General features: G+C 46.8%; 1 protein-coding gene across 1 annotated transcript in view; it reads right to left on the reverse strand.

Moving 5' to 3' along the window:
- Positions 1-24,857, reverse strand: part of pid1 (phosphotyrosine interaction domain containing 1) — a 187,120-nt gene extending 162,263 nt beyond the window's left edge. Inside the window, exon 1 of the mRNA XM_072473928.1 lies at positions 24,428-24,857. Coding sequence (XP_072330029.1) covers positions 24,428-24,457 — 30 coding nt within the window. The 5' untranslated portion in view covers positions 24,458-24,857. The remainder of the gene's footprint in view (positions 1-24,427) is intronic.
- Between the last annotated feature and the right edge of the window lie 463 nt (positions 24,858-25,320).

A 25,320-nucleotide genomic window follows, 5' to 3' on the forward strand; every position in this document is an offset into this window, starting at 1 on the left:
GGATGATAATGGCATAGTGTAGGTTAGATGGCTTTTGTTTCGGTGCAACATCGTGGGCCGAAGGGCCTGTACTGCGCTGTATTGTTCTATGTTCTATGTTCTATTACAATATTTATAGGTTTGATACTCTGGATATAGATCTTCAGTATTATCATTAAATTTCTATCTGTCCTCCTTTTTGTCAGGGGCAACAAAAGGAATCCACACCGAGTTGTAGAGAATAACAAAACATTTTATTTACCACGTTAACTATTATTTACAGCTCCAGTAGTTCCTTACTTGGTCTTCTCTAGTTCGTGCCTGACTGGCCAACTCTATTTATACAAAGGCACATTGCCTTAGTTAAGGGTCCCCGCCCACTTAGTAGGGGAGCTCGTATTCTGCAAACTCCACAGGGTAGTGGACCAACCCTGCCCCGTAAGACCCGTGGGAGGTAAAAACATTCCTGTTCTCATTGGGTTATCCATCACACCAGTGATTTACAAGTTGAATCGCTTAATTAATTGTCAAATTAGTATTACCTCAACCAGTGAAAAAGTTGCTATTAAAGTAGACGTTGTTGAGAATTTTAGCCTTCTGGGCAGGAAGTTTGAATGGAAGATTTTATCTGTCAGCATGTTACATGTATTGGGCTGGCATTTATATTCAAGAATTATGGTGCATTAGATTGGTTCACTAATGTCCTATTGGGGAAGGAAATCTGCCATCCTTACCTGGTCTGGCCTACATGTGTCTCCAGACCCACAGCAATGTGGTTGACTCTTAACTGCCCCATAAAGGGCAATTAGAGATGGGCAATAAATGCTGGCTCAGCCTGAGATGCCCACGTACCATGAATGAATAAAAAAAAAGATTATATTGCAACAATATATTTTTGCAAGCATTTAAGGGCATTAGAATGTGAAAACCATTTAACCTACCCACCACATACCTCATTCTTCCCTGAACTCAAAATCCGATCCCACTGCTTCATCAATCGATCAATGGGTTCAAACAATGGCCAGTTTAGCAACACAGCCCAGGAATTCTCACTTCCACTTCCCAATCTGTGCTGAATGCCTGACATCAACTGGGGTAATCTTAGTGACTCTATAATCAGCCCCTGGAGCCTGGATTAGGGAAGTGAAAATTGCTTAAAGGCAACAGATTAGGGAAATTGCAATTTAGATTGGGGAAGTGAAACTTTCCTGCAGGAAATCAAGGATTACTATTCTTCCAGGTAGCATCCTTGAGCTAAAGGTCATGGAACCTCAACTTGTGCCATGATTTTACTACAGGGCAGGGCAGGGTAGAGACACAGGCCCCACATCTACCTCAGCTAGAATGGGAATCAAACCTCTTGCTGTTGGCATCATTCTGATTCACACACTAGCTGGTCTAGCAACCCGAGCCACAATGGCTGAGTTAGCCATTTCCCATGATTTGGATTGGGGAAGTGAAAATTAAATTTATTTCTGGCCATTAACTCTGCACACCCATCCACCAGCATCCCACAACTGTAAGCGTGCATTCGCAGACATTGAGCTAGGATAGGATTGCATGTGAAGCCCCTGGGTTTGAATAACCTATTGGTGTCTAGACTGATGGCTACTTGAGCGAGATGCTGGAGGCTGCCTGGCATCTGTTGACTGGTACCCAAGGAAAGCTTCAGTACCTTCAGAAGATGAAGAAGGAGTTGACTGGGGATAAATTGGCAACAGAAAAGGTTATACATTCTCCCACTTTTTATTCAATTAGGAATTTGTTCATTTTCTTTTTGAATTACTGAAGTAAATCAATATTTCCACATCTACGTCACCATTGGTAATGGAGAGTTGATCATAAAAAGCCAAAATGAGTGCAGAAGGAAAGAAGCTGCAGGAGGTTTAATATTAGATCTTTCTGAAATGAACTATTTTTTCAACAAAGAACTTTAAAACCAAAAATGTCAGCACAAATATCCTAAAAGGAAATAAAATGAGACATTTCTACAGATGGTGAGCTCATATTCATGCTGAAGTAAAGCAGCCAAAAGCCACAAGACAAATCACAGTTATGAAAAAAATTGAATCAATGGAGAAATAACTTGCAAAGCAGGACCTACGACCCAAGATGCACAGCAGATCCCTGTGGAAGTCCGAATATGTTGACCTCAGTGGACATTGCCTGGGAACATGCGATGGGCAATTCACCTATTTTGCTGAACCCTCTGAAAATGTCTCCGACTCTGCGTTTGAGTCTGTGATTTCGGACAGTTCTGATGCAATTATCTGGGTACTTACCGATCCACCAGGAAATGTCAGACAAAAAAAATCCTAGTCTAACTCCTGTGTAACTATAGAGCTGACACCCATTCACTCTCACGGACCCCCCCAACTCCCTGATAACGCCCCCGCCCCAACCTGACTAGCCCCCACCATCAAACGACCCCCTGATCAGACCTGACCAGCTCCCCTGATCTGACAACAGTCTTGACCCTATCCGACTACCCATTGAGCCACCTACCCGTCTCACTGACCTGACACCGTACCCATTTACCAACAGTCCCATCTGCCACCCAACCCACCTGCCTCCCTACCCACCTGTCATCATACCCACCTGCCATCCCACCTACCTCCCTACCTACTTGCCACCCATCCCACCTGCTAACATATCCACTTTCCACTCTGCCCATCTACCACCCTATTTTCCACCCTAGTGCCCTACCCGCCAACTTACCTCAATCACCATATCCACTTTGCCTCTTACCACACGCACCTACTCACCCTACTACCCTACCTATTCATTCACTAACATTCACAATGGACATTTAAGCTTATCATCCAGCAGCTAGTGCCACAAAAAGGCCGTGTGTCCAGTCTTCCCGCCGACACCATTCCACTGCAATGGAGTTCCCTGATGGGACTGAAAACTCCACATTTCTGAACAAGCCAGACTCGGAATTCCCAATCAGGAATGTGGAGCGGTGTTCAGGCACAAAACAATTAGGAGCAGAGTGGCAATCGAGTGATGACTGCAGCTTCGCGGGGGACCTTAGGTCACCCAGGCAATCATGGATTTTCTCAGCTCCTCTTCAATATGGAAAAGAAAATCCAGTGACTGTCAATTCACCATCACCCATTTTCACTCCAGTGCGAAAAGTTAAAGTTGTCCCCCCCAACGGTCCTTCCAAATTCTAAGCCCACAGCTTGGAGTTATCGCTCGGTTGCTTCTCGGTTTTCTCAGTACAATTCATCCAAAATCAGGCAAACCAATGTCAGCGTTTATGAAATTTCAGACACAAATGGGGCTGGATTCTTCGATTTGAAGACTAAGTGCTGCCGACGGCATGGGAACAGTGGTGTTTTACGCCCGAAAACACGGGGCGGAAGCTGCACCGATCCTCTGTCTGGTGGGGAGCTATCAGGCACGCAGCGTAAAACCCCCAGCTTCAGCTGCAGATACGGCCGGAGGATTGCCGGGTCCGTGGCCACACGTGCGCACGCCGGCGGTCTGCAGCGGCTGCGCCGTGGAACATCGCACCGGTCGAGCGTGGACCTGGCCTGCCAAATAGAGCCATCCCTTGGCCAGGCTCACCACTTTGGGACCACCCTCCATCAGTGCCCCCAGCCCCTGCCAAAGCCCCGCTGCCCGCGGAACGGCTCCCGCCCGACTGAGCCCAGTGCCGGGTTCACGAAAATAAATAGCATGAGTGACCCATGCTGTCGGGAACTCGGGCCATCGGGGGCGGAGCTTCGGGGGAGAGCCTCGGGTGACGTCCTGAGGACGTCCATATGGTGTGCGGCGTACTCGCAGAGCATGCCATTTTGGAGGCAGCGGAGCGTCGCAAAAGCCGCGCCGCCCCCGATATTGGTGCAAACGGGGATTCTCCGGCCGATCGCCGAACATGGGGCGAAATTCTCCCCCAACGGCGCGATGTCCGCTGACTGGCGCCAAACACGGCGCCAATCAGACGGGCATCGCGCCGGCCCAAAGGTGCGGAATGCTCCGCATCTTTGGCGGCCTAGCCCCAACATTGAGGGGCTAGGCCGACGCCGGAGGGATTTCCGCCCCGCCAGCTGGCGGGGCGCCGCCAGCTGGCGGAAATGGCGTTGGTTGCCCCGCCAACTGGCACGGAAATGCGGGTCATGCGCGGGAGAGTCCGCGGCCGCTGGCAGTTTCCCGGCGCATGCGCGGGAACGTCAGCGGCCGCTGTCAGTTTCCCGCGCATGCGCAGTGGGGAGAGTCTCTTCCGCCTCCGCCATGGTGGAGGTCGTAGCGGAGGCGGAAGGGAAAGAGTGCCCCCACGGCACAGGCCCGCCCGCGGATCGGTGGGCCCCGATCGCGGGCCAGGCCACCGTGGAGGCACCCCCCGGGGTCAGATCGCCCCGCGCCCCCCCCAGGACCCCGGCGGGACAGGCAATTTCTGGGCGGGACTTCGGCCCATCCGGGCCGGAGAATCCAGCGGGGGGTCCCGCCAACCGGCGCGGCCCGATTCCCGCCCCCGCCCAATCTCCGGTACCGGAAACTTCGGCGGGGGCGGGGGCAGGATTCACGGCGGCCAACGGCCATTCTCCGACCCGGCGGGGGGTCGGAGAATGACGCCCATGATTTGGACGTCGGAGACCGGAGAATCCTACTCCTTTAGTCTTCGCTAAGAACTGGTCCCATCGACAAAACTGGCCACACTGCACCCCCACAAAACAAATTAATCACCATTGCCAGTTTCTACTAATTATGTTTGTTTTCTAAGCACATCTTTTTTTAAACTTCCTGTACCTCATTAAAACCAGCAAATTATTCCGTATAGTATTTCGAAAGCCTTTTTTAATCCTTAAAATCACATTAATGGCAAGTGCTGGATATGGTGATTAAAATCTTTGGGCTGGATTCTCCAGCGAGCCGCCAGTTCCAGAGAATCCAATGTAGGGGGAAACATCGGGGGCGGGATTCTCCGTTGGCCGACACCGATTTCGTAATCGCCAATCAGGCGGAGAATCCAATTTTATGAGCGAATTGGGGGCGGTCCCCTCCAAAACAGCGTCATCGAGAGGTTCACCGCACGCCATTGGGACGGCCTCAGGACGTCACCTGAAGGCCCTCCCCCGGTGCTCCGCCCCTGATGGGACGAGTTCCCAACCGCCCGGGGCACGTGTGGTCTCAGCGGTCGTGAACCCGGTGTGGCGGCTGTGGACTGTGTCGAGCACCGCCACAGTCGGGCGGGAGCTGTGCTGCTGGCTGGGGGACTTCGGCGAGGGCTGGGGGGACTGGCCCAGGGGTGGCGAGGGGTGTTCCGGCGGGCACTATCTGGCAGGTTGGGTCCGCGCATGGCTGGCGCCATGCTGTTTGGCGCGACCGCTGCAGGTCGGCGCGTGCGCATGTGCGACCACGGACTCCTCCAATCAGGCTAATCTCCAACCGAAGAAAGACAGCGTTGAACTGAAGCACTCAGACTTGCGCTCAGGCCCTGGAGCCAACAGGATACTACCTCCCCAGGGGAACCACATCGCAAGAAGGAGAGCAGTCCAGCAGCCCCCCTTCCTAACTCAGGAAGGGTAACCTATTCCACCATCCAAGATGCCCTCCACCTGACCCAGGCAAAATACAGTTGCCACTGCCCTAACCTTTTCAGTCAAATAACCACTGCAACTAATCACTCAGCCAAGAAAATAAAGAAGACCAACCCAAGAAAGGCGAGATAACCAAGGATTAAGTGACCACGCCCGCATTTGCACCAGTACATATTTCCCCCTACTCCAACAGCACCAGAGGCATCAACCACAGAAAAAAAAGGAACCCAGTCTTAATCAGGATACATGGGCTGGATTTTCCAGTGCACCAGCCGGATGTTTCTCAGTGGTGCACGATTCGCTGGTGGCGGGATTCTCTTTACCTGCCACCTATCAATGGGAATTCCCATTGAGCCTACCCCATATCGGCAGGAAATCCGCAGACGGAGGTGCGCTGCTAGCGGGAAAAGAGAATCCCAATGGCCGGAGAATTCGAGCCATGATCTGTCTGTACCTTCATTGGAGACAAGCAAGGAATCCATAATCCCAAAATAACAAAATTCTAAAAGAAAAATACGACACTAATAGTTCCAACGGAGGATTTTCCTCACCCACAATGAGGACTTATACGGCCTTTCCAACCAGCCACCCGGCTGTGCCACTACTCATCTTATCTGCAAATAAAGTGACGGATACCTAAAAAGAATTTACCCCCACAGTGTAAAAGGATAACAGCACATTAATAAAAAAGGGGGTAAATTCTGCACAATCCTTACGTCATATAACCAGCTCAGCATGATTTTCACAATATAACAGGATAACAGGCGACACCCGCCCCTGTGCCCATATATCATACACTCTCGTCAGACAGTAACACAAAATCAGGGGCATAATCACAAGGGAACAGAGTTCAGAATTACTGATGAACTGCAGAATAAAATAACCATCCACAGATCTTGGAAAGGCCAAAGCCATGACAGGATCATCAAGCAACATCCGGGATCCACCCAGAGTTTCACCAAAGCCACTTCCCTTTCCGCCATGTTGTCATCTCAAAGTCCCGGTAACCTAGGACCCGGCAGGTGGCGAGGATCCTTTACATTCGGCCGGCTCCAACCCTTCTTGGCGAATATTGAGGACAAGACAATGTACGACTAGTGCTCTGAGCCCTCGACTGACCCCAGTCCTCGGATGCAATGCGCTCCATCAAACTGAAAACGGGTACCTTAATCAAACAAAGATTTTCTTGACTTCATTCGGCTTCCCATTGCCAAAATTCAGCTGGAATCTTCCAGAAACATACACACCAGGATCAAATAATTATGCGTTGTGCATCAGGATAAAATAAAGGATTAAAAGATGAGTAGAGCTCACAAAACCGCAGCCGCTTCCACACTTACACCACGCGACCCCCGCTACCAACATTTCAGGAAAAGGGTTCCAAAGACTCACCACCCTCTGAGAGAAAAAAACTTCTCCTCATCTCTGCCTTAAATGGGTGACCCTGATTTTTAAATGGTGAGCCCTAGTCCTAGGTTTGTGAAGTTATCACTTTTAAATATATCAAGCAGCACTTTAGAAAGCAGTTTTTAAAAATGTCACATTCCAAAATGATACCAGGCTACGTTGGTTCTTCGCGGATTTTACATTCAACGATGTCCAAATGAGTCGAGCAGTAACATGAGCAAAAGAAAATTCCTTCTCAAAGCTAGTTCAATTCTGGCCACAATTTGCGCCTAACGCAGAAATTCTACTCTACGTTGCTCAACGTCAGTACATTTTCATCCAAATAATTCTGATGAGCTGCCAAACCTCCACCGGCAGCTGATTTACCTCTTTCCATGGAACTCAAGTGGAAGCTTCAGGCAATGGCCTACATCATTACGCCATCTTTCCCCAGATGTTTTTCCTCACAAAAAGTCTATTTACACAGCTGCTGTGATGTTTTTCGAAGCATGGTACATTTTGGTAAACATTGAAAAATATTTGAATGAAGTTAAAACGTTGTATTGCATTTAATAAACATATTACAATCTGTCGTTCACCCAAATTCAACAAGGATGCTACATTAATATTCCTTTTAGTAAAGTTTATTCATTTTCAGTTCGTCATCCTGAACTTGAAGTGAGTATTGAAGCTGATGTCTGGCAGCTATAGGGCGCCATCTTCCAAATTACACCCTTTTTGGTGCAATGGCATCCCAATGCCTGGATGATCAGAGACACTCTGCATCCAATCTTTTGGAAACACTTTGGTACCCTGCATCCAATGCCTGACATCTAGTGGCATCTCAATCTTTGGAAGTTCGGAGATGTACAATACTTGGCAACGCCGTGCCCCACCTATCCACTCCCTGGCAGCGCAGTCATGATTGTGAGTAATGCTTTAACAGATTAATCTCTGCTTTGTGACCAACATCCGGCCAATTTATGGTGAATATTTATCCAATTCCTCATAGATGGATGGAATACACAATATTATTCCAAAACTGGGCATGGGGTGGGGTAATGTATTTGTGTTCCTTGGTCATCAAAGAAAGCAAGCTGCACAAATTGTCGGAATACAGCTTTGATTTTACTGTTGTTAAATCTGATAAAACTTGTAGCTTTAAGTTGTAACCCGCAAGCACCTTAAGGGATGGGAACCATTAACCTCCCCATGAACCTTGCATAATACAAGCTCTCCCAATAAGGGGATGGGGCACCTCCAAACAATGTAGGGTATATAAGGCCGGCCAGTTAGGCACTGGGAAGACAGAACCAGTTTGGGATCTACCATGTGATGCGTAGAATAGTTATTGCAAATAAACTTCTTTGAACTACTCGATGTGGACTCCATTGCATTTCTATTCTAATTAAACAGATAGCTGCTGTGATTTTATCCATCTAGAAAAACAGTTGCTTCTTATGTTACTAATTGTTTGGTAAAGCTTTGGTAAAACGCGAGAAATAAAAATCTGGAAGCAGCATTATAAAAGATTGGATTTCAGTATATCAACCCTTATCCACTTATTGATGTTGTATGGTTTGTTTGGCGGTTTTGAAGTAGGTTCTTCCACACTGTTCCAGGACCTGACCCTCCTGAATAGATCCCCAAGGAAAATAACATTGCTTTCTGAGGTATGAATTCAGGGCATTTACATTCTGAAGCAGGAGAGGGTCCAAGTGCAAGTCCCTTTTCACTCAACTGCTGAAAGAATTAACAAATTCGTCAATGACAGAAACTTACTAACTACCTCTGTTAAATCTTGTTTGCCACAATTCAGGTTTTCTCCACATCAGCAGCTGGAGTACATTTAAAGTTTTGCTGCACCAGGACCTGGTTAATTGAGCAATATTGATGGACAATTTGAAGAAACTTGAGCCAGCAATAATTCAGATTCACTTCCTATAACCTGCCAGTGTTGCCACATTCCAGAACCACTACGTTCTTAACAATCAACTTACTACATGACATTAACGTAAATATTAACTTAAATATTGAAGTATTTGAAAACCAGTGATTATCTTTTATTTCTTGGAGCGGAATATATTAAAGCTCTTCCAAAGAGAACTAATTTTGCGGGGGGCTCCTCTGTACATTCTTAGATGGAAGCCAAACATGTTGATAGTGAGGGCAGCATGGTGGCCTAGTGGTTAGCACAGCTGCCTCACGGCACTGAGGTCCCAGGTTCGATCCCGGCTCTGGGTCACTGTCCGTGTGGAGTTTGCACATTCTCCCTGTGTCTGCGTGGGTTTCGCCCCCACAACCCAAATATGTGCAGAGTAGGTGGATTGGCCACGCTAAATTGCCTCTTAATTGGAACAAATAATTGGGTAATCTAAATTTATTTAAAAAACAAAACATGTTGATATTGGAAGCGGAGCTGGGGTTAAGTAAATTCTACTGCTTGAAAAACATGTAATACACAAATTGAACTTAGAATAAAATGTTCTCTTGTAGACTTAATGACAACCTCTGAAGAAAAGCCCCTGGTGCACCGTTGTCATTTTCCCATTTCCTCTAACAACCAACCTTATGGTTGAACTGTCAATTTAAAGCCATTTATTGCTGTTGGATCATGTTGTACTCAGCACATCGTAACTGGGAAACGGGTAGAAACTTTGCAGAAGTTTGTACATGGCTTGGAGTTGGATTCCTGTCCATCTCAGGGCTAATGGAAGTTAAAAAGCAATTTTACTTATTGTACCGCCATCCATGCTCCATCAATGCATCCATTGCTCTAGCAGAGCTGCGTTTTGTTTTGTGAGTCGACTGGCTTTGTTTTAGATTTTACACATTGTCATTGTTCTCACATTATTTAACTGTGCTAATCAGTCAATCATAAAATCCCTACAATGCAGAAGGAGGCCATTTGGCCCCTTTGAGTTTACACTGTAAACTCCACACAGACAGTCATCCAAAGTCGGAATCTAACCTGAGTCCCCGAGGCTGCGAGGCAGCAGTGCCAACCACTGTGCCGTCGTGCCGTCTCAAACAAAGTCAACTGTGTCATTTAATAGAAAGTACTAATTTCATTTTGCAGTGCAAAGTATAATTAGTCTAGAAATTGGATTTCAAATATAATCCATCCATCAATTAAAAGAAAATTGTAATATCCAATAGACTTCTACGGGATGAAGTTCAACTTTGATGAAGGTGCTAAATGAATGGGAATGGATTGACAGACAATTATACAGTGCGCGATTTAACAGCCATGTTCCACCAGAATCGAAGTGGGACGCGGCCAGTAAATGCTGGGAGAGGCCTCCCCCGTGATTCCCGATGGCTGCAATGCCTCACGAGACCTGGGCGGGACCCAGTCTCGCACAGTTAAGTGGGGTTAAAAACCCATTTAACCGTGCTGACGCCAGATCTAACCAGCATCTATCGGCCTCCCCAGGGAGACCCCATCATTTAGCACTGGCCCACATAAGGGTGGACCAGGCAGAACGGAACCTGGTTGGCTTCCCCAGGACACTGGAGGCCCCTGGGTGTTCAGTGACGGGGCAGGGTGGCACTGGGCACTGCCAGCCTGGCAGCATCACCTTGGTGCCAGCTTGGCACTTCCAAGGTGCCCATGTGGCACTGCCAACGTGCCAAGCTTGCATTTTTCATACAACGGGGCTCAGGCCCGGGGGTGTTGTGCATGGGTGCGGTGGGGGGGAGGGTGGGGGCGAGGACCCCATTATAGGTCAATTAGAGGTTGGGGGTGCTTCGGGGGTCCCGTCAGTGGGTTGAGAGATCGGAGTTCTGGTGAGTGGAGCACCTCTGTGAAGAAATGGGACTAAATGTGGCCTTATCCTCGCATTCACTGCTGAGGCCCTGATCAACTCATATGACCATTCGGTTTTCCGAAGTGACGGGAACACCCGGCCAATCGTGCATGCTATGGGAATCTGCTCCCATTAGAACAAAGAACAAAGAAAAGTGCAGCACAGGAACAGGCCCTTCGGCCCTCCAAGCCTGCGCTGACCATGCTGCCCGTCTAAACTAAAATCTTCTACAATTCCAGGGTACATATCCCTCCATTCCCATCCTATTCATGTATTTGTCAAGATGCCCCTTAAACGTCACTATCGTCCCTGCTTCCCCACCTCCTCCGGCAGCGAGTTCCAGGCACCCACAACCCTCTGTATAAAAAACTTACCTCGTACATCTCCTCTAAACCTTGTCCCTCGCACCTTAAACCTATGCTCCCTAGTAATTGACCCCTCTACCCTGGGAAAAAGCCTCTGACTATCCACTCTGTCTATGCCCCTCATAATTTTGTAGACCTCTATCAGGTCGCCCCTCAACCTCCTTCGTTCCAGTGAGAACAAACCAAGTTTATTCAACCTCTCCTCATAGCTAATGCCCTCCATACCAGGCAATATCCTGGTAAATCTCTTCTGCACCCTCTCTAAAGCCTCCACATCCTTCTGGTAGTGTGGCGACCAGAATTGAACACTATACTCCAAGTGTGGCCTAACTAAGGTTCTATACAGCATTCGGGTTGACCGCGCTCTAAGTGTGGGCTTGCCCAGAGAGAAACTCCCCAAGGCCCAAAAAAATAAAGTGTGGTTGGATAGCAGTGGGGAACTCACTGGCAGAGCGGGGAGAAACTCCCAGCCAAACCTGCCCATACTCGGCACAATTTTACTGTCTGCTGATTTAAATGGAAACAAAAATCGCATAGGGCGTAAATGAGTGAGCAATTTCTCAACACTCACTTTGCACAGCAGCCCCAGTTGAATTTCAATCCCTGCAAAGGATTATAAGAATTAAATGAGTGGCAGTGTAACCGAGTTGGTAATACTCTTGTCTGAGTCAAAGCTCGTGTTGAGAACTTGAGCACGTGATATAATATTGATACACCTGTACAGTAATGAAGGAGTGCTGCATTGTTGGAGGTGCTATCCTGAAGATGTGGGGCAAAATTCTCCCGAAATGGCGCGATGTCCGCCGACTGGCGCCCAAAACGGTGCCAATCAGACGGGCATCGCGCCGCCCCAAAGGTGCGGAATGCTCCGCATCTATGGGGGCCGAGCCCCAACATTGAGGGGCTAGGCCGACGCCGGAGGAATTTCCGCCCCGCCAGCTGGCGGAAACGGCCTTTGTTGCCCCGCCAGCTGGCGCGGAAATGACATCTCCAGGCGGCGCATGCGCGGGAGCGTCAGCGGCCGCTGACAGTTTCCCACGCATGCGCAGTGGAGGGAGTCTCTTCCACCTCCGCCATGTTGGAGACGGTGGCGGAGGCGGAAGGGAAAGAGTGCCCCCACGGCACAGGCCCGCCCGCGGATAGGTGGGCCCCGATCGCGGGCCAGGCCACCGTGGGGGCAACCCCCGGGGCCAGATCGCCCCACGCCCCCCCCAGGACCCCGGAGCCCGCCCGCGTCGCCTTGTCCCGCCGGTAAGGTAGGTGGTTCAATTTACGCCGGCGGGACAGGCAATTTATCGGCGGGACTTCGGCCCGTCCGGGCCGGAGAATCGAGCGGGGGGGCCCGCCAACCGGCGCAGCGCGATTCCTGCCCCCGCCGAATATCCGGTGCCGGAGACTTCGACAACCGGCGGGGGCGGGATTCACGGCAGCCCCCGGCGATTCTCCGACCCGGCAGGGGGTCGGAGAATGTCTCCCGTGATGTCAAACCGTGCCTCTGTTTGCTCCTTGACGTGGGACTTACAGATCTCACTGCTTTCAGGAGAGGAGAGATTTCTCCAGATTTCTGGCTGATATTTCTCACTATAAAGTGAATAAACTGATAATTCACCTCGGCCTCCTTCTGCACTATAAATTCTATGATTCTATGATTATTGGTTGTGAATCTTCTATATGCAAAGTGGCTAATGTGTTTGGCTACAGTTATTTTTTTCAAGCTAATTCATTCTGTGTGCTGTGCTTTGTAACATTTGGAAGAGTTCTGAAATGCTGCTATATATTAGTTCAAGTATTTTTTCCTTTTAAATGGAAAAGGCAAAGTTCATGAAGGGAAGACAAACATTGTGTAACCTCAGTGAAGTTCAAGCTACAGTACTTCAAATTACTGAAAGAACAGACAAACAAAAAATAATAATTAGTTTTTCCATCAAAGGCTTTTTTTTTGTGGGTTACGGTTTAATAATATATTCATCTCATTTTGACATTTGGCTGACAGCTTAGTCGGTGATTTTGGACTTGTCAAATTCTAACACACGCTTATGTCTCATTCTTTGATGGATAATGGACTATTAAAACAACTTTGAAAGGTTAATAAGTGCAGGTCACAGCAGCATCGAGACTTTTGTAGAATTGTGGAGTCCAAATGTGAAAGACAATTAACCTTAATTGAAAAATAATGAAGCACCCTTTTCCCCACTTGTCCGCCAATAGGTTGAAACACCTCTAAACTTTTGGAAGCCTTCCATCGATCTCATGTGTTTGCTTAACCGGACTACCATTAAACAATTACAGCCGTTGCACAATTGATTGCTCAAAGCACAATCCAAATAGCAAGGCACCAGCTGAGATGTGAGCCTCCTACGCGTACAAACTGGCAAGTGTTTTCTGTAGTTCCAGGGGTGACTTATATGGAAGGTGTGGATGGGAGATGATATGGATTGTGATCGGCGAGCCATGATTAATGCAGTTCATTTGTTCGCCTGTCAATATTTTATAAGCTGCCTCTGAATGTAGCGTAGATTTTTGTGTAAAAGCAGTTTAATAATAATCTTTACTGTCACAAGTATTAATACTGCAATGAACTTACTGTGAAAAGCCCCTAGTCGCCACATTCCGCCGCCTGTTCGGGTACATGGAGGGAGAATTCAGAATGTCCAAATTACCTAATAGCACGTCTTTCAGGACTTGTGGGAGGAAACCGGAGCACCCGGAGGAAACCCACACAGACACAGGGAGAACGTGCAGACGCCGCACAGACAGAGACCCAAGCTGGGAATCGAACTTGGGACCCTGGCGCTGTGAAGCAACAGTGCTAACCACTGCTACCGTGCCACCCTATACATGTGCTTCTTGAAAGTCACAATGAGTGCATCCCTCAGACATTAAATAAATTCAGCCAGCTGAATAAATAAAAAATAATTTAAAAAAAAATAATCTTTATTGTCACAAGTAGGTTTACATTAACAGTGCAGTGAAGTTACTATGAAAAACCCTTAGTCGCCATATTCCTGCGCCTGTTCGGGTACAGAGGGAGAATTCAGAATTCTCAGCTGGTATGGGAATCTGCATCACAAACCAGCTGTCTAGCCACTGAGCTAAACCAGCTGCATTCCAACCAGGATGGAATGTACCCCTTACAAAGGTGGCAGGCCCCTAATGGTGATCTGTGAAGTACATGCCTCAGTAATCTAAGATCTGACCCTAGCATACAGAAATCAAGGGTCATTCTCTGAATTGTCTTTCATTTGCCAACATTTGAGATAGGCGAGTGGCAGATTTATAAAGCTTTGGAGTCTTCAATGGGCCTTTTTTTGGAGCCCAATATAGAGGTAATTGTAAACAGGATACTTAAATCTATGAGCTTTGTGGATATTTACACAGCTTACAAAAACATGTAACATTAAGGAATATTGGCATCCCATAATAAACAAAGGTTTCTGCATTGTCTTCAACCGCTTTGTCGCATCTCATTATAGTGATTGTTCCCTTTTATTCTGTGTTTAATTTGAGATGCAATACTTCTTCTGAGTGCATTCCTGAAATGAATTTTGCGACAGACTAATGTGTAATGAATTCAGGGGTCATTAAGAATGCTGTATATTCATATAACTTTCCATTTAGAAATGTACATAGATGCCACACAAGAGAAAAAAAGCTTTCTATCTACTAAAATTTTAGTTAATACCCAATTAAAGGAATAATCATGAGTAGATTTATTATTAAAACAGCCCTGTTACTTGCACAATTTGTAATCATATCATACGGCAAGTTCACAATTTTCTCTTCACGGCTTTGCTTTGAGAAATATGAGCTGGACTGATGAATGCCATTCATAGGTGAGAATTATTGCTGCACGAGGTTAAGTGGTTGGTTTCAGGAAGGCACTCGTTTACTGTGGGGCTCTCCGTGAAGCTATTTTCAGTCCAGGATTTCTTCACATGCTCTCTGAAATTATTTCAGAAATAATCTTGTTATTTCCTGGAACATCAAGAGATGGAGGCCTCTTCCGCGGAGACACTTGTCCCACTGATAAGGATGTGAAGCAGATGAGCTCTCCAGGGCCTTTGGTGATTTATGGTTCTTCTTTGATCAGGGTATAAATCTGTACAGGCCAGTCCAATCAGTAGCGGTCTTTGTGTTTGTTGTAAAAATAAATCTGCACAGTTATCCACATTGGTCTGGATACAGATAAATTACGCTCACATACCATGTGAGAGGAGCATTCTATAGAGAAATCCCTTCATTTGATGTCATGCCAGGCATGTCTATTTCATTTCCTAATGAATGGATAGACATTTTTTACACTCTTAGTATGTCTATTTCCCTTTTTTGCAAACAGGAAAGATTTCCTTTAGACTCCCAGTGTATCTATTTTGCTTCCTTATGAAGGGATGCATGTTCTCTGAACTTCATGAGAAATTCTTTGACTATCAATATCACGAAAGGAAAGATCATTAAAAAAAAAAATCACCTAGGACTATCACGGGGTGAACATTTTTCATTCAATGGAATCTTTGCACGTGAACAGCTTTCTGTTGCCAGCAATTTAGGGTGGAACCTTGACCCTGACGCAGTGGAGAGGCTGGTAGTGGGTCAGGACCCCATTGCTAATTGAAGCAGGCTTTACCATGGCTGCTTAACTCAGCCATAGGATTATCAAGCTGTTTAAAAGTTTCCCAGACATTCAAAGAGTGCAGCCCACACTCTTTGAATGAAGGCTTTCTACTTAAAGACATCTCTGCAGGTGTCTGAATGGCTGCTGGAAAGGTTGCTGCTGAAGCAATCAGGAAGCAAAAGGATGGAAGGAAGGCACAAGAAGGCTTCCCCCCTCGATCCCCCCAGCTAGTTCGCTGACTCCCCCCTGGAGGTCATGCTGGATGAGCAGGACAAACGTCCCCTGTGGCTGGGACAAAAAGGCCACACGACAAGCGTGGCTGGAAGTAGCGAAGTCTGTAGCAGCAGAAATGGGAGCCCAGGACAAGGATTCACGGGAAAAGATTTAATTAAGTCTGGAAAGATGAATTTAGCATGGTGGTAGTGTCACACATGATGGAGGGAAAGTCAATGTGAAGCCAGGACAAAATCTTCACAAGGACTGTGAGGTGGTCACTCCTCTCTAAACTGTCATGGACAGATGCATCTGCGACAGGTAGATTAGTGAGGACAAGGACTATTAGGTTTTCCACCTTGTTGGTTCCCTCAACCCCTGCTTAAGTCATAGTCCGGCAGATATGGCCTCTTATAATTCCTACAGTATGATTATGTGAGGCTGTTGCTGATTAGTCTCTGGGGCAGCTCTCCCGTTTTTGTCACTAGCTCCCATATGTTAGCAAGGAGGACTTTGCAGGGCCTCAGGGGTATGTGAGCTGTTGTTGTTTCTGGTGACTAAGTTGATACCGGGTTGTTTTATTCCTTTTTGACTTTTCTGTACCTGTTTGGTAAAACTCCAAGTGGCTTTCAGAGGGCAGCTAAGAGTCAACCACATTGCTAGGTTGAGGGCCAGACAAGGTAACAGCAGATTCTGTCTCTTTGGCAGCATGGTAGCACAGTGGTTATCACTGTAGCTTCAAAGCGCATAGATCCCATGTTCGATTCTCAGCTTGGGTCACTGTCTGTGAGGAGTCTGCACGTTTTTCCCATGTCTGCGTGGGTTTCCTCCGGGTGCTCCGGTTTCCTCCCACAAGGTCCCGAAAGACGTGCTGTTAGGTAATTTGGACATTCTGAATTCTCCCTCTGTGTACCCGAACAGGCACCGGAATGTGACGACTCGGGGCTTTTCACAGTAACTTCATTGCAATGTTAATGTAAGCCTACTTGTGACAGTATTACAAATTATTTGTGGGGTTTTTACAACAATCACTGATAGTTTCATGCCACCATTATTGTGACTAGACTTCAATTCCAGATTTAACGTTTTTAAAAATTCATTGACTATAAATTCCACCAGCTGCCATGGTGGGATTTGAACCTGCGCACCCAGAATAAGCTGCTTCCACACTTTCAGGACATCACCCAAAATATTTTACAACCAAGGAATTATTTTGAAAAACTTCTGACACGAGACGATGGGGCACCCTTCCTGAATACATATTGCCAGAAAAGACAAGGGAATTCAGGATAGAGTGGGTAAGGGAATATCTAAAGGGGGGAAAAAAAAAACACTTACCAAGCCCAAGGGAAGAATTAATTTTGAAAGGTAGTTCAGAACACAGGGAGAACTCCATGGGTCATCCAATGTTTTGATATTTGGGAGAAATTGCTTCCAGCCTTTTTGTCATCAGGTGATGATTAGTACACTTGACTGTTAGTGACTGAAATGGCATAGATGTCTGGAATGTGTGTTCCTTTAATTTATTTTAACCAGTATGCAGGATAAACAATAAGTGCTAATACATTCCTGCCATTTAATGTTTGGTTTGACGTTTCTATAAACAGATACACATGGCCTAGATTTTCAATCTGACATGAATCCTGCCTTATCCATCTAGGGTGGGTTGGAGGGAGGAAGGAGCATTGCGGTGCAGCCTTCTGCACTGTTGTGAGTGGAGTGACTCCATATCAGCAAACAGGAGTTCCACAAGTAGGCATTTCTCAGCAGCTTGGTTTGGAGGCTTGTCTTGGTAATAGGTTTCTGCAGATGTTAGGACAATCAGCTGACCAAAATATAACTGACACGTTCTTCATTATGACTTGGCCTTTCCACAACATGATGCTTCTTGCAACATACGTTTATTATGTCCCCTACAAACAAGCTCATTAGAGAGTCTGAGCTCTATAGTTCAGGAGCAAGAGTGCTGCCCGCTCGTGGCAGTTCGCAATACTTTCTTGCCATTGTTGTGTTATGTACTCTGGGATAACACAGGCTGCAACTGGGTGCAGCTTTAACCAAAAGATACTCCAGACCTTGAAGTTAGTTCAATCTGATTTATTGAACCAGTAGCACAGTTAGCACAGTTCTTTATGAGTTTGACTCTCTGCTAACCAGGTTACTCTGTCTGACTGAACCAGACTAGCTCTTAGCCACGTGCTGGAGATAGGATACTGTAAATACACCCTGACTCACTCTGTAGATGTTCATCAGTGGAAAGAGGCGGAGTGTGAGTGCCTCGTGCCTTTCATAGTGAGATATCACCCCTGAGTGTCCTGCCTGCTCATTGGTCATGTCCTGTTCTCTGTGTTCATTAGCTGCCAGTCTGTGCCAGTCTGTATATCATTATCTGCATGTCTGCATGTCATGACAGCCATTTTCTCTCACGGCGTAACATTCATGCTCATTGCAACTTTTGGGTTTCAGCGTAAACGAGCTCACTGCAAGTTGCGGCGCCAAGGTCAGCATGGTGGGACAGTAGTTAGCACAGTTTCTCCCCAGCTCCAGGATCCCAGGTTCGATTCCCAGCTGGGTCACTGGCTGTGCGGAGTCTGCACGTTCTCCCCATGTTTGCATGTGTTTCCGCCGGGTGCTCCGGTTTCCTCCCACAGTCCAAAGATGTGCAGGTTAGGTTGATTGGCTACGCTAAATTGTCCTTAGTGTCCAAAAATGGTTAGGTGGAGTTACAGTGATAGGGTGGAGGTGTGGGGATAGGGTGGAGGTGTGGAGATAGGATGGTGGTATGGGCTTAGGTAGGGTGCTCTTTCTAAGGGCTGGTGCAGACTCGATGGGCCACAAGGCCTCCTGCTGTATTGTAAATTCTATGATTTGTGTCCCTCAGTAGTGGCAAACTTCTCATGAAGGGAAATTCAGGCCAGTTTAAGACAGGAGTAAAATATTAATCCGTCCTGCCCAGCCACCTACAACATTCCATTGGTAATAACCACGAATCCCAATTGTTGACAAGAACCAGTCCAACGATTTCTTGAAACACATTAAGATTTCTTGTTCTACCACCCATGTTATTCCGAATACTTACCACCAATTAAGCAAACCTTTAAATTTCTCCTGCAATTCTGTTTTCTTTTGTTTTTCTTAATTTGTAAATACAACCCTTGTACTTGAAGCATGACTTGGGCAGCACGGTAGCATTGTGGATAGCACAATTCCTTCACAGCTCCAGGGTCCCAGGTTCGATTCCGGCTTGGGTCACTGTCTGTGCGGAGTCTGCACATCCTCCCCGTGTGTGCGTGGGTTTCCTCCGGGTGCTCCGGTTTCCTCCCACAGTCCAAAGATATGCAGGTTAGGTGGATTGGCCATGATAAATTGCCCTTAGTGTCCAAAATTGCCCTTAGTGTTGGGTGGGGTTACTGGGTTATGGGGATAGGGTGGAGGTGTTGACCTTGGGTAGGGTGCTCTTTCCAAGAGCTGGTGCAGACTTGATGGGCCGAATGGCCTCCTTCTGCACTGTAAATTCTATGAAATTCTATGACTGTGTAAAATGAGCTGTGATATTTGGTCTAGTATAATCCTACAGTGTCAAGAACGTCATTAACTGATGACCAAAAACCATTGCAACAATGACAGCTGAGCCAATTTTTGAAGCAAGCCCTCTAGGTTACCTCTCGTGTTATTCAATAATGCTGTCCAAGCAGATTGCAAACATGTGTTGGATTTCATTTTACTTTTCTTTTTTATCAAGATTTGCATCAAGGGCACATAACACGCCAACCATTAATGCATGAAATTCCAATTGTCTACACAGGGATAATTTACATTTCAAAATGGGTTCATGAAGCAAGGCCTCAGAAAGGAAGATCATTTCACTTAACGGAGCAAGTTAGGAATGCTAAACTTTTAGACGGATAGGAGTGAAATTTGTCATGAGTGTCTCCTGTTCCAATAATTATATGCCTGCACGACCCTTCACACATTCATTCCAGTTCTGCCTACGAAGTGTGGGGGCCAGAAAGAGGAGAGAATACACAAAAGGTGCCAATTATTGTCATCCCTGTTGAAAGTTATTTTCCCCTCCTGCTTTTAAGGACAGTTCCCAAATTTAGAGGACAGATAGCAACAACCTGCTTCCGACTAATTCAGTTCGGAGTCGACGGAACAAAGTGTCTCTTGCGTTTTCCTATCTACTTTTGCTGTGCTCCATTCGTTAATACAGCCCTTTGTACTCAACATGACCATCCAGAATGACCTGTAACATTTGGTATTGCGCAATCCTGTCTGTTTGTACTTCATTAACTGATGACCAAGAGCACACACAAGGGACAGCCAGAATGCAAAGCTAATTTTTGAACCACCCCTCCCTGGGTCACCTCTCATGTTTTTCAATAATGCAAAACAAGCAGATTGTAAACATGTGTTGGACTCAATTTGACAATTTTAAAAAAAATCTAGATTTACATCAATGGCATATATCACATCAACCATTAATCCGCAGATTCCAATTCTCAGCATGGGATAATTTGCATATCCTGATTCTTGCCAATGAAGAAAGGTCTCATAAAAAAGATCATTTTTCTCCGAGAGAAGAACAATGAACGTTTAGGTCATCTTGTCCTCTAATTTATCCTCACTTTTAGTGTCTTCAGAGTCTCCTCCAGATAGAATTGCATAGAATTGCACAGGAATAGGCCTCAACTGGTTTATGTCAAATAGCTCCACCTTGCTCAAATACTCCCTGTACAGGGAATAAAAAACCTTACATTGATGTAACAGGTTATCAAATCATTCAAGAATATTGACAACAACAAATTATATTTAGATAGCCCGCTTAACATAATAAAGCATCACAAGGTGGTTCAATTAAGCATTCTAAAGCAAAATTAGACAATGAGCTTGGTTATAAAGGAAGGTTTTAAGGAGTATCTTCAGGACAGTGACGTGGAGAACTGTAGGGTGGGAATTCCTGAGCTTGGGCCGGGACAACTGAAGGCGCAGCCGCCAATGGTGAGCAGTTAACATCGAGGATGCTCAAGAGACCAGGATTCAACGAGCACATATGGTTTGTGGGGTTGGAGAAGATTACAGATGATAGAGAGGAGTAAAGCCGTGCAAGAATTTGAAACCAAGAATGATTATTTTAAAATTGGGACTTTCTTTGACAAGGAGCCAATATCGGCACATTGGAGGTAGTTCAACAGAATGTGGCGGGTGTAAAGATACGTGCAGAAGCGTTTGGGATGACCTCACGTTTATGCAATGTGAGGTCAAAAGTGCTTTGGAACTGTGAAGTTGAAAGGTAATAAAGGCATGAAAGACAGTTTCTGCAGAAGATGAGCTGAAACAGGTTTGACTCTATGGAGGTGAAAATGAGCAGTGTTAGTAATCATGCAGAAATACATTTGGAAACTCCTCTTTGACCCCAGATATAGACCATCTGCTTTAATCTCAGCCAGTTCCAAGGAGGGGATTGAAGTCCATAGCTAGGGACAGTGTTTGGGCAGGGGCGAAAGCCAATGGCTCAGTCTTCCCAATATTTAATTGGAGAACATTTTGACTCATCCAGCACTGGTTGTCGAATTAGCAGTCTGATAATTTAGCAGCAGTAGAGAAGTTGAGCGAGGTAGTGGTGAGGCAGAGCTGGGTGTGGCCAGCATTTATGTGATGCTGTACTTTTACATGATGGCACTAAGGGGCAGCATATTGATGAGGAATAGGAGGGAGCCAAGGAAAGATCCTTGGGGGCACCAGAGGTAACATTGTGAAATGGGAAGAGAAGCCATTGCAAGTGATACTCTGGTTACAATTATTCTTGATATGGGCAGCATGGTAGCACGGAGGTTAGCACAGTTACTTCACAGCTCCAAGGTCCCAGGTTCGATTCCCGGCTTGGGTCACTGTCTGTGCAGACTCTGCATGTTCTCCCCGTGCTGCATGGGTTTCCTACGGGTGCTCCGGTTTCCTCCCACAGTCCAAAGATAATGGACTATAGAACAGTCCAAAGATGTGCAGGTTTGTTGGATTGGCCATGCTAAATTGCCCTTAGTGTCCAAAAAGGTTAGGTGGGGTTACTGGATTACGGGGATAGGGTGGAGGTAGGGTGCTCTTTCCAAGGGCCGTTGCAGACTCGATGGGCCGAATGGCCTCCTTCTGCACTGTAAATTCTATGATTCTATGATCAATCGAGTGCTGCTCCACCCCTACTGGACAGCAGTGTAGAGCACTGTAGAAGGTTGGTGTACCAACCATGTCAAAGGCTGCAGACAGGTCAAAAAGGGCGACGGGGGATAGTTTACTTTTGTCACAGTCACCAAGGATATATTTTGTGATGATGTAGAGATGTTGGTGTTGGACTGGGGTGAGCACAGTAAGAAGTCTTACAACACCAGGTTAAAGTCCAACAGGTTTGTTTCGAATCACTAGCTTTCGGAGCACTGCTCCTTCCTCAGGTGAATGGTATATTTTGTGACTTTGATGAGAGCTGTTATAGTACATCGCAGTGGCAGAAACCTGATTATTCTTCCTCCCCCCTACCACCTTTTTTCTTGTACCTGTAACATTTATAACTTTTCCCAGTTCTGATGAAAGGTCATTGACCTGAAACATTAACTTTGGTTCCTTCCGCTGCTCCCTCACCCCCTATAGAATTGTACTCTTTATTGTCCCTCCATTATCTTCCCACCAAGTGAATCTCTTCCCATTTCTCTGCATTAAACTTCATCTGCTACCTGCTTGCCCACTCCACCAACTTGCTTCAGTCCTTTGAAGTTCTACTTGATCCTCCTCACATTTTACAATGCTTCCAAATGTTGTATCGCCCACAAACTTTGAAATCGTGCCCTGTACACCAAGGTCTAGGTCATTAATACATATCAGGAATAGCGAGGGTTCCAGAGGACAGTGTCCCTTGCATTTGTTGATATATACTAATGACCCAGACCTTGGTGAACAGGGCACAATTTCAAGATTTGTGATCCTTCTTTAAGTTTCAGCAATACTTCTCCATCACATAAAACTCAACTTCTTCCAAATACACCAACCACAGCTAATCCATTGCTTAATTCTCATGCTTCCATCTTCTGCCATCGCTGACCCAGAAAATTTACACCTTCACTCTGACCCTGTTCCCTAGACTCAAACCCATGAATTGGGGGGGAGGGGGGGGGGGGGTCTTTGACTGGCTGATCTTCATGCCCCACTCTCTTCCAGTGATTTTCTCCAGATACTCGGTCATGTTCTCATCATCCCTGCCACATACCGGCTCAATGTCATCTGTAAACATTATTGAGCATGGCACCTCTTGTCACCCTTGCTCAACTGGGCCATCTGAGACAATTAGGAAAGAGGAAGGGGCTCAGAAACAGTCCTTGGTGTAGTGATTATTCAATGTTTAGCATTCTTAAACCTGACAACAATGTCATTAAAGACAGTTTAACTTTTCCATTTGAACACGAGAATCCATCTGCTTAGGTACTGTGCAATGGCCAAGTCATGGTTTCCCTCGCTCTGTTTTTCTTCCTCACGGATCGCAGACAAGCTTGGCTGTCTTCCCTCACTCCCCCCCCCACCCACCCACTCCAGGACCACAATGCCCTTCCTCACACACAATCCTCGGGAGGTGGTGGTCAGTGATCTTGCCTTACTAGCCCAAGCCATTCCCCAATTCAGGGAGAGAGAAAAAAATAATAATTTACTGAAATAAAATCATGGCAGCAATTCAGAGGAATAGAATGGTTCAGTTTGCCGAAGAATACCTGGGATTGTTGGCTTCAAGTCACGAAACTGGAACAAAATTGAGACGGGTGGGGGGGGGGGGGGGGGCGGTAATGAAGCCGCTTTAAAGCCTGTGCGCCGTTACCTAGGTGATTTCCCAGCCTCTGCCACTGGGAATTCTATCTCAGCGTGGCTGATCCAAGTCCCTGCTGTCCATCTGGGTCACATTTATCCCCAAATGAGAGGAAACTTGGTCGGGGGAGGGGGGGGGGTGGCAGCCTTGATAACCCTCAGCTCCTTGGGGCAAAATGCCATCACATCAGGGCTGACCCCACTCTCTGGAGAGAGGACATCCGATCACAGCCAGGCAGGGGGACAGAATCCCCCCCCCCTCTCCTCCCCAGCCAAACACACACTGAAAGTACCTTTTGGCTGCACAAGAATCTTGACATTTCAGCCTCCCACACTCTCTCCCTCTTTAACAAGCCCCTGCTCTCGGGTGATCTTCCAGATTTCCTTATTGCTGAATCTCCTCACTGCATCAGCAGAACAGGTTAATCTACAACAACAAAACACACGGGGACAGCCGCGATTTACACACATCAGGAGGGGGGGGGGGCGTCCAGCAAGAATCAAAAGGTGTTGTTTTCGACATTGGTTTCTGGAAATGGACATTTAGTACAGGCTGGATAGGTTCACCCCTCTCTATATCTCTGAATCCTGTGCTTTCTCTCACACAGGATGCCAACAGTGGACGTGCTTTGCAGACAAGCCTGTGCAATAAGGGCTGAGTGAATTCACTCTTACCTGCAGCCTCTCGCTCGCTGGCTGCCACATGTTGGTCCTGCCTGCGGGCCAGTGGCAGTGGGTGGGCTGTGGGGGTCGGTGGCGGTCTGTGTGGGGAGGAGGGGGTTGTCTCTTGTTTGATCTGAAGCTCCTCTCCTCCCCCCTGTTTTCGTGTCCTCTCCACACACCGCAGGAGCTGCTTCCCCGCTGCCACTTGTGTTGGTGGCAACTCCGCCTGCACGACTGAGGGACTCGGCGGCGTCTGGCTGGATCTCTTGTCTCTCTTCACCTCCTCCACTTCTGGCCGCTCACTCCTCCTGCTTGCTGCAGGCAACAGATCCAGAGGCGGAAAAAGGCATCATTCCCATTTGTAGCGGCGCCGGGAAGTGGGAGGTTCACTGAGGGAGCTGGGGGCAGACACACACACACAGATGTCCCTGAACATTCCCGGTTTCTGGCCCCAGCTCTCAGCCTAATTGTAAACATCCACAAGTTGCACACTTGTGTTACACTTTGCACTTTCTCTCACACACAATTTGCACTTTCTCTCGCACATGAGAGTATTTGGAGTGTGGCTAGGTTAAACCCATTCAGTGCAATGTATCCCCCCCCCCCCCCAAAAAAAAAATGAAGCAAACTGAATCTTGTTGCAGTTGACTCGATTCCATTAATTTTGACCACTGTTGGTTAATTGAGGCATCGGGGAATGTTACCCCTGCAGCCTGTGTGGTAAAATCCGAATCGAAATCAGACACTGGGGATAAACTGGAGGAGAATGGATCATTTTAATGATATCAGCCGTTCTCTCTGCTAGTATTTCTCCTATTGATCTATATCCCCTTTTAAACTATGACCAATGCACTGAAACATGCTTGTGACTGTCAGGGGCCTGAGCTTTGCTGGCAGTCAGATAA

This window comes from Scyliorhinus torazame, chromosome 14, assembly GCF_047496885.1.
Source record: "Scyliorhinus torazame isolate Kashiwa2021f chromosome 14, sScyTor2.1, whole genome shotgun sequence".
NCBI classification, from domain to species: Eukaryota; Metazoa; Chordata; class Chondrichthyes; order Carcharhiniformes; family Scyliorhinidae; genus Scyliorhinus; species Scyliorhinus torazame.